This window comes from Oreochromis aureus, linkage group 19 (genome assembly GCF_013358895.1).
Source record: "Oreochromis aureus strain Israel breed Guangdong linkage group 19, ZZ_aureus, whole genome shotgun sequence".
NCBI lineage: Eukaryota > Metazoa > Chordata > Actinopteri > Cichliformes > Cichlidae > Oreochromis > Oreochromis aureus.
The window spans coordinates 24336184-24352957 of record NC_052960.1 but is presented as its reverse complement, the minus strand read 5'-3'; the positions used below and the strand labels follow the sequence as shown (position 1 = coordinate 24352957).

The window sequence follows — 16774 nt, the reverse complement described above, 5'->3', positions numbered from 1 at the left end:
AGCTCTACTCGTGCATATTTAAGCAACGCAAAAGCGCATTTCAAACTATAAATTATGCTGGACTAACTCATCGCGAGGTTAGAACTATATGAAGCGTAGAGAAAAATGAAAATAGAGCAGAGCTGCTTGACAACTTACTGAAAAAAACTGAATCCGCGTGAAAAAGGACGTGAATGTTTGGGTGTAGTTGTGCAATATAGGGAAGGAAAGACGTATATTTGAGATGACACCCCTCTCCTCTCAGTCTCAATCCTGATCATCGCGAGTGATCGGAAACGGGAGAATAAATAAATAAATCCGAGCGGTGACCGCAAGCGTTTAAAGGTCAACGCGTGACTGTAAGTACAGTAAGAGTCTCTCCCTGCTGAGGCTGTGTGGGTTGTTCAGTTTAGTAGCAAAGCAACCATATTCACTCAAATATATGTGTTGTTTTTAACGTGTCGTGATTTCGGGGCAGATACTTCTGCACAATAATACGGAAACGTCTCCACTAAAACTTCCGATTCTGATTTTATTTGAATTCTGAAACACCGTCACATTTTATAGAAGATTTATTATCTTTGATAGAAGTATTTGACAGGTTGCTGAAATCACATGACTCAAAATCAAAACCGTGGAAACGAGGTCCTGGTTATTGCCAAAAATAGGACACGTCTTAAAAACAACACATTTATTTTAAGAGTGATGAAACACAGAGAGGCCATCAGTGTCAAGAGTAAAAAGCTCGACATGGACACAGAAATAACATAAAAAATAAAAGATAAACTATGCCAGGAGCAAATCCTGATGGGGAGCATCAGTATCTAGTACAATTACTACTCTACATCATCGTCACCATCATCATCTTCTTCTTCTTCTTCTGGCTCTTTAATGAATAACAACACTGAAAAACTGAAATAGTTATGAATAAAAATACTCTCACCATAGGGAAAGCTTTTACCCAGCATGGAAGAATAAATACAACAAAACATCATCTGTTTCATTAGATCCATCCAACCTTTTACCGAAGTGCCTTTTTTTGTTTGTTTTGTTCACTTGGGAAAGAAAAGAAATAAAAAAAATCAGGCTAATAGTTGCCCGCTTCTAGTGAGAACTTTATTTTGGTAATTATACATTCAAAATGTGATCAAAATGAACCAATGTCCTAAATTATTACCAGGCACTTTACAGATTTGGGCCAAAAACTGTTCTGAAAAAAGAAATAACTACGACTTTGTGTGGCCGCTCACTATGCAAAGGCCTTGTTTCGGTGCTCTACCAGTGAAGCAATCAATTAAAATATGAATTTTCACACTTTAAAGTACTTCAGATACTGGGGTGAGGGATGACCACATGTTTAAAGTCTGCTCACACACTGAAGCGAGGCCTTTGCAGAGCGGCGTGTCTGCACCTTTTCCATTTAGCAGCGAGTAAAATGTGTTTGTGAACCCTTCAATGCCACTTGAACGTCGCTTTCCCTTTTGTGACTTTTCTGAAAACAGATTCTGTAAACATTTCAATGCTTTTGCTTTTTTGGGGGAGGGAGGAGTCAGCTAGACAGATGACTGCATTAAAAAAAAGAAAGAAAAAACAAAACAAAATCAAAAGATGGATCCATCCATCTTGGAAATCCCATGATCCTTCCCTGCACGTGTAAACCTCTGCCCGCCTACATTCACCAGTGCAGTATTTGGTTCAGAGATCTGAAGAATTTGATAAAATAGACTTTTAAGACTAATTTGGCACTTTTCTCAACAAATGGAAATTGAAGAAGGACCCACCACAGACTACAGTCTCATTCAACAAACCAATATTTATATATTTATATATATATATATATACTGTATATATAGTTTCTTTTGTTGCCGTGTGATCTGTAAGTCGCACAGCATGCCTTCATTTCAGTATTAATACTACAGAGCAGCGATAAAATCTCAAGCGTTTGGGCAGAGTGTTTTTTTTCCTCACACTCAAGCACAAAAGGACATAACAGCTTTACAATTCTGCCTTCAAGCTGATCTTTTCATCCGTGAAAGTGTACACAGGCGCTCAGAGTTTTGAGACTGAGCGCAGCTTGTTAGCGCTGACCCTGTGACCTTTAAGAGTTAAGCAATTGAAGCCTTCAGAAGCATGTTTAAAAAAAAATCCCCCTATAACCACGTTAAATCTTTTCAAACAACACCAGCTACAGTGATGCAACTTGAATTCCTCTTTTTGGTCATTTAAGACTACGAAACAAGTGACATTTAACAATTACACATGAAGAAGCCAATTTCTAAGCCTCATTGTAGCTGCTAATCTTAACCCTAACCCTACATATAAAGAAAAGCAAAACTGTCAATACAGGCCAACACCTTCATGTTTGCAGGTCAGATGTTACTCTGACACCAGCCTTTGTGGTCAGACGTAGAAAATGACACTATAATGCCAAAACTTGGAAGAACAACTGATCCAGATGGCTGCCCCTCCCTCAGCCTGGATCTAGCAGACGTCTTCCTGTTAAAAGGGAGTTTTTCCTTCCCACTGTTGCCAAGTGCTTGCTCATAAGCGGTTGTCTGATTGTTGGGGTTTTCTCTGTATTATTGTAGTGTCTTCACCTTACAATATAAAGCACCTCGAGAAGACTGTTGTGATTTGGTGGTTACATAAATAAAATTAAATTGAATTGAAATAATAGAAGCAAACACATTAATCTTTTCATGGCCCGAACAGTAAAACAGTTCAAACAGGAGGATTTTTTTTCCCTTACAAAGGGCCTGAAGGCTTCTTATGATTCACAGCTAGTCATCGTTGTTGATATTCAATATGTGTTTAAGTACTAGAAGGTCTCCCCGGTACGCATCGCCTGCTTTTTCTTGCCCAGCAAGAGTTAATCGTCGCTTTGATACGGCAAACGTTAACTTTTCTAAACCAGAACTCAGAACTCATTGGAAACATCCGGCTCTCCTCAGCAGGAGCCTTCAGCCTTCGTGAATCCCCCTCCGGCAGTCAAATCACACTCTCTCGTTCTCAAAACAAAACAAAAAAATCATCTTCGTGTCATACATTCTAAACTGTAAACAAACCAATAAAAAGATGGATCAGAAACCAGAGGAGTCTGCCAGTTGTGAAAATAACATCGCAGTTCGGTTGTAAAATAAGTTACAAAAACAAAAGGAAAAAAAACCCATTGAAATAGAAATCTTTGCGTACAGTACTAAAAATCCTAAACTAGACCTTTCGAACTTAAGAACCACATGTTAAGTCTATAAATATCTTTACAAATATACACGTTAATTACTCAAATAAACCTTTTCTGATTAAGTGTTTTACACGTTCATGACAGTGTCTCCTAGATTGCAAAGTTTCCAATCCTAAAACAATATCTTAAAAAAATGTCATTTTTTGTCTTTTAAGTACACAGCTGTGGACAGCATTATGATACATATTTGCATTTATATATTTACAATAAATCACTTTGTAGATACATTTTTAAAAAACCCTCATAACCTCGCTGTTCTTATTACTGAATGGCCCTGAAGCTTTGCCTCATCTTTGATGAGGAAAATTTGTTCCATGATTATCACTTTTTCTTTTTCCCAGGAAGCTAAAATGCGGATGATGGCGTACACATTCACGAGGAACTGCTCACGTGATACTCTCTGTTGCTGAACGTCTTCTAGTAATTCTGCGGAAGAACAAATCCCGTCATCGAGCTCATGCTGGCTTTGCTGGTATCTCGTTCATCGATTTTCTTTCAGATCGCTTTATTGCGATAAAAGGGCTCCGTGTAGTCAAAAAACAAACCGAAAACGGAGGACCCCACCCACTGGATCACCAACAAGTCACTCATCAATGCCTTTCATTTCCTCCTCCTAAATCCTTTCTTATTCAGTCTCAGGAGGTTTAATCCCAGTAGGCACGGAATGGTTTCACCCCACAGATTGTCCGTAACAAAAGACTGGCCCGAGTACAAAAATATAATTTCATTTCTGAAAAGAAGAACACAAACATGGTTCAACGGCAAGAAAAAAAAATCCTTCAATGTTTAAAGAGAGTTCTTGGGGATGAGGAGGAAAAGAAAACACGAAACAGAGCTTTGTCCGAGAGTTTAAGACAAATCAAAAAGAGCTGAAGCACTGTGGAAGTATTGCATGCCGAGTTTTCTTTTTTTTCTTTTTTGTCCCTCTCTGTATCTTGAGGTGCTTGAGTCAGTGAGAGGTGATATTTCTGTCACAAACTGTGAGAAGAGGTTAATGTCCGACCTCCTCCGGCACAGGTTTTATGTCCTAATCACCCCGTTACTGGGAAGCTGTTTGGGAAGACAGGGCTCGTCAGGCAGCGGGTCGTGGGCGAACACGGAGTCGTCCCCTGAGGAGCAGGTGCTGTTGGAGTCCTGACAGGTGGGCGAGTACTGCTCGAAGGGCACCGACAGGTCCAGGTACTCCTGTCAGAGGAGAGGTCAGAGGTTAGACTCTGGTGTCACAGTCAAACTTTTTCACGTTTTGGTGGTCAGATGATTGGAAAAAAGTTTAGCGTATTATTCCAGGTCTTCAGAATATGAAATACTTTGGAAATGTTATGCAGCTTTACATTGTTCACTCGCATGCAACGGTAAAAATACACCCAAACATCTAAAGAATCTCTCATTGCGACTCTTTAGCGGTGTTTTTATGGTTGGGTGAAGCAATAAGCTGCGTGTCCTTTTATTTCTGGTGTTGTGTGTGTTCTGCAGCTTTGCAGGGAGACTTACGTCTGTGGAGGTCATTGATAAAATCCGGTCGTGATCTTCTACCAGCTGTCTGAAGGTCGGCCTCTGCGACGGCACAGCGTGCCAACACTCCCTCATGATCATGTACCTGGAATCCCAACAGCGAGGCTTTAGTCACACTGCATCTCGTTCACTACATTCTCTGATCTTAGATGGACTGTTTTTACTGACCTGACATAACGCACAAAAAGTGATTAAAAAAGAGGTCTATTAGGCTCATTTCCAGCCCCTTATTTTTATTCTTAGCTTTGAGTGATTCACAGTTGAAAATGATCTCATATCTATGTTGTACAGGGCCAACAAGCTGTTTGGTTCCCTTATACCAGGGGTGTCCAACTCCAGGCCTCGAGGGCCGGTGTCCTGCAGGTTTTAGATCTCACCCTGGGTCAACACACCTGAATCAAATGATTTGTTCATTACTAACCATGTCGAGGAGGTCATTTAGCCATTTAAATCAGCTGTGATGGATCAAGGGGACATCTAAAACCTGCAGGACCTTGAGGCCTGGAGTTGGACACCCCTGCCTTATACAAACATATTATGAATACAGTATGTTAATGAGAGAACAACTCATTAAGACATTGAAGCCCTCTAAACAAAAAACACTTCAAAAAAGAGGTATAAAGTTATGGCTTTCTGGGAATGTCAGCAAATGTCTCTGTTTATAAAGTTGCTACTTCACATTTATTCAGATTTTAGAATTAATATTCCAAAACTGGAAGTACTTGGTTTTGGTTTGCATCAAAAAACACAGATAACACGATAATAATTTGTATTTTATGTACTATAACAATCCTGTGAAATTAGAAATATGTTATTGAGGTTTATATCAGTGAGGAAGCTGGATAATGGAGAATGGGTGGGACTAAATAAGTGTGTACATCTTGTGTAGTTTGTATAGTATTTCTTGGAAACTTGGATATTTAATATGAGCACCCACCATTGAAACAGTATATATATGACAGATAAACAGAATATTACTGAGGAACACAACAGGGCCTGGTGTAATCTGCTGTTGTTTGGCTCATCTGGACAGCCTCCTGTAAACAAAGGTAACACACCTATACTTATACAGACACCTACAGTTCATGGGTGCAGTTGGCAGGCTTGTCCATTCGATGTCCTTCCTTCAGCAGTTTAAAGAGTTCTTCCACTGGGATCCCTGGGTACGGCGAGCCTCCCAAGGTGAAGATCTCCCACAGCAGTACCCCATAAGACCACCTAAACAGCAGCGCAAACACACGAGGAATATAGATCAGAGATCGTAGCGACGCCACGGTCTAAGGCAGTCATAGTTCACACAGATGCGCTCTGTCCACCAATCGATCTGTTTGAGGGGAAAATTGATCCTCAGTAATGTTAACTGCACTCAATTTGAAAAAATCCATTTGAAATTCTTATTGTTTCGGACAGCTGGTCAATATTTGTAAACAAACAAAAAATCTACTTCTCTTGCCTCAAGCAAGAAATAAGACGAGTAAACGAAAGAAGGAGATGTAATCATCAGTTTGTTGTTGTGATGGCTCAGGAAAAAACAACACAAAAAACAAAGCGTGCACAAAAATCTTGTGGTAAATAGGCAGCTATTAACTATGGACGCAGATAATGACGTCTCCACAACACCAACACAGGCCTGACCTGAAGGGAGAAGCAGAGATAAATGGGGAAACTTATTATACAGCATCTAGCGTTAAAGCGCAGCTGCTATCTAAACCAAGCCATCATCTCTCTTTCTTTCTCTCTCGGTGGCAGCAGCTCCAATGAACCCCTGTATTATTTCTTAATGGCTAAAAAATGAGGGACAGTAATCATATAACGGGCAGTCTATTAACTCAGCATACTATTGTTTGGCTATTCGTCCAGTGAATCAGAAAGAGTCCCCTCCTTCTATTGCAGCTCTCGGTAGCTCTAATCTAATTATCCGCGCTCTGGTCCAGAGGGTGAAAAAATGAAAAAAACGGCCGCTACACTGGCTTAGCCGGCTGGTCCTAAATCCGAATACGGCGCACGCCTGAGACACAGAGGGAGAGAGTCGGATGAAAGCCTGAGAGACGACTGTGGTGAAAAAGAGACATCAATCTTCAAAGAGAGGGAAACATGTCAACACATCAGGTGTTCAGGGTCAGAGCAGGATAGTCGGAATCAGAAGGAAGAGCAGAAAAGAGAGGCTGCTTATATTCATTGATGGTTGCTCAGGATGAATATTCACAGGCTATTAGGTGGCTAACAGGAGAAGAAGGCAATGAAGATGTAAACACTTCATTTGGGCACCTGCAGCAACGGGAGCTGACAGTCTCAGAATGTCAATGGAAGCATCACCGATGGCTGATTTTGTGAGATTTAGAAAGATAATCACTTTGAGGAGGAATGAATATAATCCTGCATTTGGTGTGCTGGTTCAATGATAGCTGTGGCAATATCTATCGACTTCAAATATGTTCATCAATCAGCCCTGTTGGGCGATGAAAAGCCACTGAAAGTACATGTGCGAACAGGCGAAGAGGAACAACGCTGCCTTAGTAGCAAAAAGGCCATACTGCCACTACTAATTTCGTTAGTGGGGAACTCGTTATTTGCTTGGATTTTCTCTTCACCAATCATACCAAACCTGTTACTGACAATCTGGCAGTACTACATGTGCTAGGTGGTTGGAGACGAGAGTTAATGAAAAGTCAGCCACAACTTTATTGGCTTTATTTGTTGCCCAAGCATTGCTTCTTGCTGTTTTCATATTCAGCACCGGCTCGCTTCGTGACTTATACGGAAAAACAACATCATCTGTTTCTGGGGCTAATAATAGACTCTGACGAATGGTATCCATCTGTGATTTCAGTCCTTTAGACACATTTAATAAAGAATATTTGCACATGATACCAATCAACACACCACCGATCCTGCATTCTTACAGCAGACATTAATAAACGTCAGCCACTCATATAAACAGCAGCATTAGTAAAATTAAGAAAATGAAGGCTGTCAGAATATATCAGCGTTGCCATATAATGACTGACTTTGTTAAAGAAGTTTTGAGTAATACTGTGAGCAGAGAAGTGCAAAATTATTAGCCTCCCTATGAAATTGAAAGGATTTTTCCCATGTGTCTTTTTAACAGAGCATTAGAATTTCAATACAGTATTTCTAAACATGCTACTTTAGTATAAATGATTTCTGTTTGCACACAATAACATTATTATTTCAGAAAATACAAATTACCAGGGTCAATGAAGAACTGACCTTTTTATTGAGCCATAGCACAAACCACTACAGGATGTGCTTTAACTCTGTAATGCTCAACGCTTGTAAAATCAAGTTAAAGCTGAGGTTTTTCTTTCTATTTATATACAGTATAGAAACTTCAGCAAGGGTTTTTAGCTGTCACTGTGAAAGCATCATGCCAAAAAAAACAGAAATCAGTTTAGAGGAAGTGGAGATACAAAGTTATCAGAGGGTTTCCAAGTGTCAAGAACTGGAGTGAGAAGTATCACCAAGAAACTCAAAGAGAGCCACACAGAACGAGCCTGGCAGAGGTAGGGAGCAGAAGATTTCAAAGACGCTGAAGAGAAAACTAGTCAGAGAAGTGGCAAATAACCCCAGAACATCTGCCAAGACATGAGTGAATGCTGGGAATTGTAGTCTCAAAAAAGACAAAGGACTGCGAGGTTACAGACCAAGAAAAACTCCACTTCAAGCCAGACTCAACTATGCTAAGGATGACCTGGAGAAAGATACTGCATACTGGAAAAACATGCTTTGGTCAGATGAGACAAAAATAAAGCTATTTGATCATAGAGTCACTGCTTGTGTTTGGAGGAAGAAGGGAGAGGCGACCAACCACAAGAACACCGTCCTCACAGTGAAACACGGTGGTGGGAGTATTATGTTCACGGTAGAAGGAATCATAAAGGAAGGATATGTGAACATTTTGAAAGAAAACACAGCAACACATGTCACTGAGGAGTGTCCCAGTCCTGGTGACGTCTACAGTGAGTGTCACTGACTGACCTGACCTGACGACCAAGGTCTGTGCAGGAAGTGCATCACATTTGGAGGAGCTCGAGAGATTCACAAAAGAAGAATAAGCTGGGACTGCTCAGGAGGACACATACAATTGAGTATCAGCATCATGGGGGCTAATAATTTTAATCCAAAGCAAGCCTTGGTTTTTGGAAAAGCTGTGCTAAAATTTTTCATAGAGGGACTTATAATTGCATCCTCATATAAAGATATTGACATTGCTTAAATCAGGCTTGGCCAACTTCAGGCCTCGAGGGCCGGTGTTCTGCAGGTTTTAGATCTCAGCCTGGGTCTACACACCTGAATCAAATGATTAATTCATTAGCAGACCTCTGGAGAACTTCAAGACATGTTCAGGAGGTAATTTAGCCATTTAAAGCTGTGATGGATCGGCCCTCGAGGCCTGGGTTTGGACACCCCTGGCCTAAATGAAAAGAATGGCATCTACTCTATATGTGACTATATCTTTGCTCTAACCCTACCAGCATTAAATTTACTGTTCTACTGGACATTAATTAGTTTATTTAGTTACAGGTAAGTTTCTTTCCCTTTAAAATCATTTCTGCAAACGTGTCAGTGCCAAAAGCTTTAGTCTTAATCATACCTGCTTTTACAACCCAGCTGCTCTTGGCCCACACCTTCCCTACCTTCCCTGCTTTTAATGGGTTAGTGCGTCACTGTGAAGCTGCAGTGAGATTTCTCCACTGCAGCTTTTATAGGCTGACACCTCCGAAGCTGTCCAAAATAAAATCCTCACCTCTGTGACACTGGCAGCGGCCGCAGTGCTGGCTGAGCCTCTATCTGCACTAAATAACTCTGGTGTTTGAAGTCGAAAAGAGAACTGGTGATGTTAATGACGACTTACATGTTTTCTTGAAAAATGAAAAATGTGCGAAAGGACAAAAATCCTGTAAAAATGGCTCCCAAATGTTGCCACTGTGTTTTCTGCCTTTACAGCTGTAAGTGAGCCAGGAGGGTTTCAACAAGCATGAATCTGACAGCAGAAACAATATGCAATACTGTTTTTTCATTGTTTTTTAATTGATTCGCCATAATATTTCCTAAAAAAAAAAGGGGGAAAATAAGAAATCATTGCGAGTCAAAAGTCAAGGTCCCCCAGGGTGTGTGAGAGTAAACTGGCTTCAGAGTGACTACTGTATAAAAGGAGGAGGAGGAGGTTTGGCGGGAGGATTGACTGTGTAATCCAGACCTGCTGAAATAACAGAGAAGCCTGATTCTCCCCTCGGCCTGTTCCCAGTCTAGTGTAATCACACGGCGAGCCAGTGTTGACAGGGGCCTGTGTTTGGCTTGGATGGCTGTGCTGGGGACACGGCGTCTGGCTGTAGCCGGCAGGGCTTGGGGGTTGAGAAGACGTTTTGGGGTGGGCGGGGTGGTATGTTACAGCTACTGCAAGGCAGGCCGCCTCGCCTCCTCACCTTTCTTCTCTTGATCGTGGCCAACACGGAAGCAATCAGAGGTTGTGAAAAAAAAAGAAGGTGCGACTGTCTCTGCTGCCCAGATTCCTTTTGAACTGCTGTGGGGAAAGTGCCCCGAGGGAACACCTTGTGATAAATCCACTGACCCTCTTTATCTCCTCCTGCTCTGGGGCAGGTTGGATTTTCACTGATAAAACAGCACTAAGATATCGGGACTCCGTTGTGTTCCTATCTCTCTCTGATGTCGTTGAAGAGAGATTAAAAGAACAAATGCAGCGAGGAATGCGCAGCGGCTAATATGCGAGAAGCTCGGGGGTTATCAGCGGAATGCGGCCGATGGTCAACCGCAGATATTTGGAAAGGGAATGTTATGATTCCATGTTCGCACACGGTTGACGCTAACACGCTCAGTCACGATATTTCAACACCCGGATTCCGCCGGTGCACTGGCTTACACGCGACTGGGCAGTTGGTATGTGACGGTTAGTTTGTGCAAACTCACACATCGCTCTGGTGCGTGTAGACCCGGTCGAAGAGAGCCTCTGGAGCCATCCATTTCACGGGGAGACGACCCTGAAACAAATGAGACAGAAACGCTTGGGTCAGCAGAAGCACTCTGTACGGAGCTGACAACCAAACACTCACACAAACACACAAACTTCAGCCTAGTGGCACTGCCACCACAGCTTGAACTTCAGCTAGCTTCAGAAATCTGATGACCATTTCGGGTGCTTCATTCTCAGCAATGCCTTTGCTTGAAAACACATTCATATTAGCATTATGGAATCAGTTGGTCATGATTTTCATTATCCATATATACACTTTTAATTTTGCTCAATCAGCTCAATTCTACTTTTGTACTGCGACCCGACCGTGACACTGAAAGAAAAGACTTTCAGCCATATGTAATACGCTGCTGCTGTATTCAATACCATCCCCTCGTATCGCTTCAAACAAATAATATTTTCCCAAAGGAGAGCACTGAAGGAATGAGCCTCACATTTGTGGTCTTTTTGTAGTAGTCTATATTGTGCACGTCTCTGGCGAGGCCGAAGTCGGCGATCTTCATAACGTTGTCCTCCGTCACAAGGACGTTTCTGGCTGCCAGGTCTCTGTGGATGCACTGAAGGAAGAAGAACAAACGCATCAAACACACGGTGCATTGCACTCACGCATACACGCAAATGTACTGAAACACCGATGTAAGTTGACAAGTTTTACTCTGCACTATGAAACACAAACTGAACTTTAAAAGCCTCAAATTTAGTTTAAACTTACAATTTTAATTCACTAATCTAATTATCTTTCAATATCGCAATTAACACATTGCTGTAATGGACTTGATTTCTTCCTGTTAAAAGGGAGTTTTTCCTTCTCACTGTTGCCAAGCGCTTGCTCTGATTGTTGTGATTTGGTGCTATATAAATAAAACTCAATTGAATTGTCTGCCATCTAAAAATCTTTCCTGTTTTCTCACAATGTTTAGAAGTTAAGGGCCAAAGCATCCTTTTATATGATAACTGAGTTAAAGTGAAGCAACGTGGCTAACCTTCTGTGAAGCAAGATACTCCATGCCTCGGGCAACCTGGTAGGCACAGGACACCAGGTCTTTGAACGTGAGCTGCTCATCGGGGATTTTGCACGTGTCGAAGGAGTAGTCCATGCCCGGTGGCCGCCGTGCACGCAGGTACTCCCTCAGGTTGCCTTTGGAGGCGTATTCCACCAGGACATACAGAGGACCTGCATGGGAAACAGAGAACAAATATGACTTTCATGGCAATGGTTAAGTCCTGCATTAATTCTCTTATTACTGCACTCTGCGCTCACCATCTTGCGTGCAGGCTCCGAGTAGGTTGATGATGTTTTTGTGTTTCCCAATCATCTTCATCATCTCCATTTCTGACACCAGGTCTGATAAATCTTTATCTGTGGCGTCATCTGAGGTAAGAAAATCAATGGAGCATTTGTACTGACAAAAATACGAACTGAAGCAATCAAACTAACATAAATCCAGTGCACAGAACAAACAGAACAACAGCGAGCATGGTAGCACTGTCACTGCCAAGGTCATGTATTCTTCCCTGGAGGGCAGCCACAGTGATTACTTACCTTTCAACATTTTCACAGCAACAGTGAGCGACTTGTTGGGCTTCTCTTTGTCGATGCCAACAGCCTCAGCCATAACCACCTGACCGAAGCAGCCCTCTCCCAGAGGTTTACCCAGAGTTAGCCTGAAACAAGTGGCCAGATTTTAGACTTGGAGTTCAGTGTGTTTACTCAAAAGACTTTAAGTAATTTGACTACATGTAAATTTCACATGTAATTTTGTCACATAAGCACAATGTAAAATGTGAAATATAATTTACTTGACTGAATAATTTTTTTTGGAGCTTGCGCTGCAGTGTGCTTTTTTTTCTCACCGTGTCCGAGGAAACTCCCATTTGGGGTCGGAGGGCAGCTCCAGCTCCGAGACGTTGGCGAGCGTCGGCCCGTCGCTGGACGACAGACGGGCGATCCTGACCAGCGGCGTGTTTGAGTTCATGGAGGAGTTGGAATCCAAGGACACCTGCTTGGGTACAAAAGAACAAACTGTTATAGTCTCTGAAAAAGAGTTTTTAGAGACAGGCATTCAAATAAAGAAGACAGAGGGAAGAGAGAAATCTAACCGTGACCTTTGACCAAATATTTTTTAACTAAATAATGAATAAGTAATTCCTTTTTTAGATCGGTTTGTCTCTTTATTATTTATTCAAACAGTCCTAATGTTTTTCATGTTTTTGAAAATGAACCAGCCCCTGAAACATAAAATATATTCAAAAGAAATCATTTCTCGTGAGATACTGAAAATCTTGACACTTTTTGGGGGGGTGAAAAAAACCAAAAACTGACAAAAAGTCCAAAATCCAGTCAAATTCAAAACAGCTTTGAAGTTTAAAGAACAACATTCAGTGACTTGAGATAAAACCCTTTTTGGGAAATATCACACATCTCAGGACCAGACCAATGTCAGTGACTTTTACAAACAGCAGGCCTGTGGCTGCGCACAGGAGGAAGCGAGAGGTAACAAAGATGAATGAAGCAGGATGCAGAGGTGGGCGAGTGAGTGGCGAGGTGGGGTGGACATCTCTATCCATCAACAAGCTCCATTTCTGGATCGGCGGTCATTCCGCTGAGCCCTTGGGCTCGGCATCCTCCCACCATTTATCTGACTGCTGGGGGGAAAACCGATGGCTCGGGCCTGCTTTTTGATAGATCTGTTTATGTCAGGGTCTGCTGGCTCAGACCCTTCAGGTGGGGTCCTGAAACAAACATGTCCACTTACCAGACTTCTTGACTGGAGGAAAATGAGAAAAAGGGCCCTGACCACAATTTCAGAGGCATGAAAAGTAATATCTGATAGAACATGCCAGGAGCTTTACAGGAGATTTACTCAGAGTTATGAAAAAGAAAGGAGAGAACAGGGAGATTAGCTTTACAAAAACGAAGCAAAGATTATAGAAAAATGCAATAAGAACTTTGCCTGCACTACCTTATAAGACCATTTATATGAGCGCCGCACAAGTAGAAATGATTTAGAGGCTACAATTAGAAAATGTTTCGATAGATGAGGTTTCTACTTGATATAACCTAACAATACTTCTTTATGTACCAAAAAAAACCAACAACCTCAGACTGTATAACAACCTTTACAGCTGAAACCTTATCGTGGTTTTAAAAGTCTGTTTGTTTTCCAAGAACTGCATTATGGCTTTCAAATAATATTTTCTTTTCTAAAAATGCATCGTTTCCATTTTGAGAAGCACAACCCTTTAATTATGGAGTCGGAAAGCTGGATTTTGGACAAAACACACACACATACACACATAGTGGCTATGTCCTGCACACAGTGGGAGCCAGCAGGGTGGGGCCGAAGAGATAATCGCAAACTCGTCTACATGTTAGACATTCAGACAATCTTGGCATTCAGAGAGAAATGGTAAGACGCACATCCCTACCTGGATTATAATTACTGTAAGAGACCAAAAGTAATGAGCTAAAGGCTCACAGGGATTAGTGTGAATGCTCTAAATAATCTGTTTCTGACTGTCTTGTTTTGTTCTTGGCTCTCTGTGATGTCATTTAAAGTGGCTATCCTTAATATGCTCAACCCAGACTCACAGCTCTGGCTCTGAGCACAGAAGCCTATTTGTCCCACCTCTTGTTCGACCTTCTCTTCAGACAAACCGTTGAAGGTAATAAAGCTTGTTTCAGATGGAAGATAAACTACAGTACGTAGGATAAATCAGGATTTCTTGAACTGTGATTCATGCAAAGCTAGAGTCCAAAAATAATAACTTGGACTTGTAAAAGAGCATAATAGTTCCCTTTTACCCCCGTACTGCCAAGTGTATCATATCTGATATCTGAATTTTTGAGGCCTCATCAGTGTGTTTTCATTTCTCCTAATATAATTTTGGTTGTTTAAGGGAAACAAACCGTGAACAATAATTTGCACAAAATGCCATTTGTAGCAAAAATGATACAAAAAAATAAAAATTATCTTGATTTAACCTAAAAACTGAAAGCCCCCTTCATATAATCTGTTAAAATCTAGCATTAGAGCTGCTCACAGTAAAGCACAGTAAAATTTGGTTTATATTAGCTATTTGGCAACATATAAGTATCAGCGTTAATAACGGCATATAAATGATAATTAAAAAAGTAAAGAAGAGACAAAGAAAACACACTTTAGCCATTATATCAGTGCTGACATTGTTTAGTTAGTCCACAAGAGGGCACTCTGCAACTGTTGACAACACAAGTGTTTGAAACATCACACAAACACACGTAAATTGGTGACATAGACTAGCCATCCGATCTGCAGCTGATCTTAGCAAATGATCCACGAATAAATAACTGCACATAACAAATGTTAAGGAAATGTTTTTTTCGTGCGTCTTAACTCTTACCCCCCCAAAGATGACACTCGATGGTGTCCCCCGTACAGATATTGACGAGTTTTAGCATCTCAGTATAAATCAATAAGGATGTGGTTTGATGAACATTAGAAGCAGTTTCTGGGTTTTTTTTTCCAAGGGTAGCTGCATAAGCAGAGACCAGCTATGCTAACGTCTGATGCGCACCCAATAATTTTGTTCTATAAGCAGTCCTGAAATATGACAGAAACCACTAAGGTCAGAAAAGAGCTTGAAGGGTTAAAATATCAACATCAGTCTTAAAAAATCCTGTATCTGTCTCTCTCTGAGTGTTTACTTACGAGTCAAGCTAGTGTCCCCAGGGTTTTAATCTTTATGCTAAGCTAACCCGCTACTAGCTCTAGCTTTGTGTTTACATGAAGAGATGATCAATCCTTTGTCTCAACTCTTTTTGGAAGAGTGTTTAACAATTTTTTTTTACAAAATAAATTATTCCTTCAGCCCTCGAGACTTGCTTTAATTTCAGTAACAGCCTGTTCGATAATAAACTGAGGATGATTAACCTGATCTTTGTAGATACTGTATCTAAGCCTAGTCTTGAAGTTTGTCCTGAAGTCACGAAGAGTTCTTCGGACTAAAAGCTGCAGCAATGCAGCTGCTCCACTCTGTGTTTCTTCGCAAACAGTTGATGAGAGAGAGTGTGTGATACACTCAGAGTGAAATCTAAAACCAACACTGACAGTCACAGGAGGGCATAAATATCCCTGAACCAAATCTGCTCCAAGATAAATGTGAACACATGTCACCAGTGTGCTGCCGTCCATCGTCAACACAGCGCCAATTAAACAACAGGATAGACAGACGTGTAGAAACCTTCTTTATCCAATTTATACTTTGCACTATTATATAAATGACAGTTACCCCAAACTCTTCCTTTCTTAGTTTGACCTGGCTTATATACTAAAAGCTGCATTAAACAGACAAGCAGAGAGAAGAAGGGTTTTGGGAAAGTCTTGTGCAAATCTTGTATCTACTTTCTGTTACCTGTCTCTTGAGGGGGAACTTTGACAGTTTTTGCACGGGAGGCGTGGGCAGAGTCTTCTGCGTGGTCATCCTCATACGACAGAGGATCGCGATGACCACGGCGAGGATGAAGAGCACGCAGCCTGTCACGTAGATAAGGATGTCGGCGTAGTAGTCTTCCTTCTGTGGACTCACTGCTTTAGGAGGGAAAATGTGGAAAGTCAGTCGAAATTCACCAAATTCACACAGCATTTTGTTTTAATTCCCACTCAAAAATAGCTTGCTTTGTTCAGTAGCACACTTCAACCAAATGGATTTTTTAGTGAGCATTTTCTGTAAAGAAATATCCATAAATCAAAAGAGAAACAGATCAGAAACTTGTCGTTCCTCACTGAAAGCTCGCATTCACACCGTGGGTTGAGGCAGCAACCCACGGTGTGATCATCGTGTAGTTTTATCCTGCTGCAGGTAATTGCACCTGTGATACGCTTTTCCTCAGGGAGGCAATTATTGTCTTGAAAAGCAAAAGCTGAAGTGTCGTTAAATTGCCTCATAGCCCAGAGACATCTGAGCAGACGATCTGCTCTGATTAAAAAGCGTCTTTCAGTGAAGGTTGGATTGCATGTTCGGTTGGTTAAATTAAAGGGATGGTGACA

At 41.3% G+C, this 16774-nt stretch overlaps 1 protein-coding gene across 9 annotated transcripts in view; it reads right to left on the bottom strand.

The window, feature by feature from the left end:
* Positions 1 to 1067: 1067 nt before the first annotated feature.
* fgfr3 (fibroblast growth factor receptor 3) overlaps positions 1068 to 16774 on the bottom strand; it is a 66957-nt gene continuing 51250 nt past the window's right edge. For 4 of the 9 annotated variants that reach the window (XM_039603246.1, XM_039603244.1, XM_039603252.1 and 1 more), the window contains exons 9-18: positions 16134 to 16315; positions 12600 to 12745; positions 12289 to 12410; positions 12007 to 12117; positions 11729 to 11919; positions 11180 to 11302; positions 10682 to 10752; positions 5813 to 5950; positions 4712 to 4817; positions 1068 to 4405 (exon numbers count right to left, since the gene is read on the bottom strand). In XM_039603246.1, coding sequence (XP_039459180.1) covers positions 4241 to 4405; positions 4712 to 4817; positions 5813 to 5950; positions 10682 to 10752; positions 11180 to 11302; positions 11729 to 11919; positions 12007 to 12117; positions 12289 to 12410; positions 12600 to 12745; positions 16134 to 16315 — 1355 coding nt within the window. In that variant the 3' untranslated portion in view covers positions 1068 to 4240. Of the gene's footprint in view, positions 4406 to 4711; positions 4818 to 5812; positions 5951 to 10681; positions 10753 to 11179; positions 11303 to 11728; positions 11920 to 12006; positions 12118 to 12288; positions 12411 to 12599; positions 12749 to 16133; positions 16316 to 16774 lie in introns of all 9 variants that reach the window. The other 5 variants (XM_039603250.1, XM_039603247.1, XM_031750944.2 and 2 more) reach the window with 3 other exon arrangements.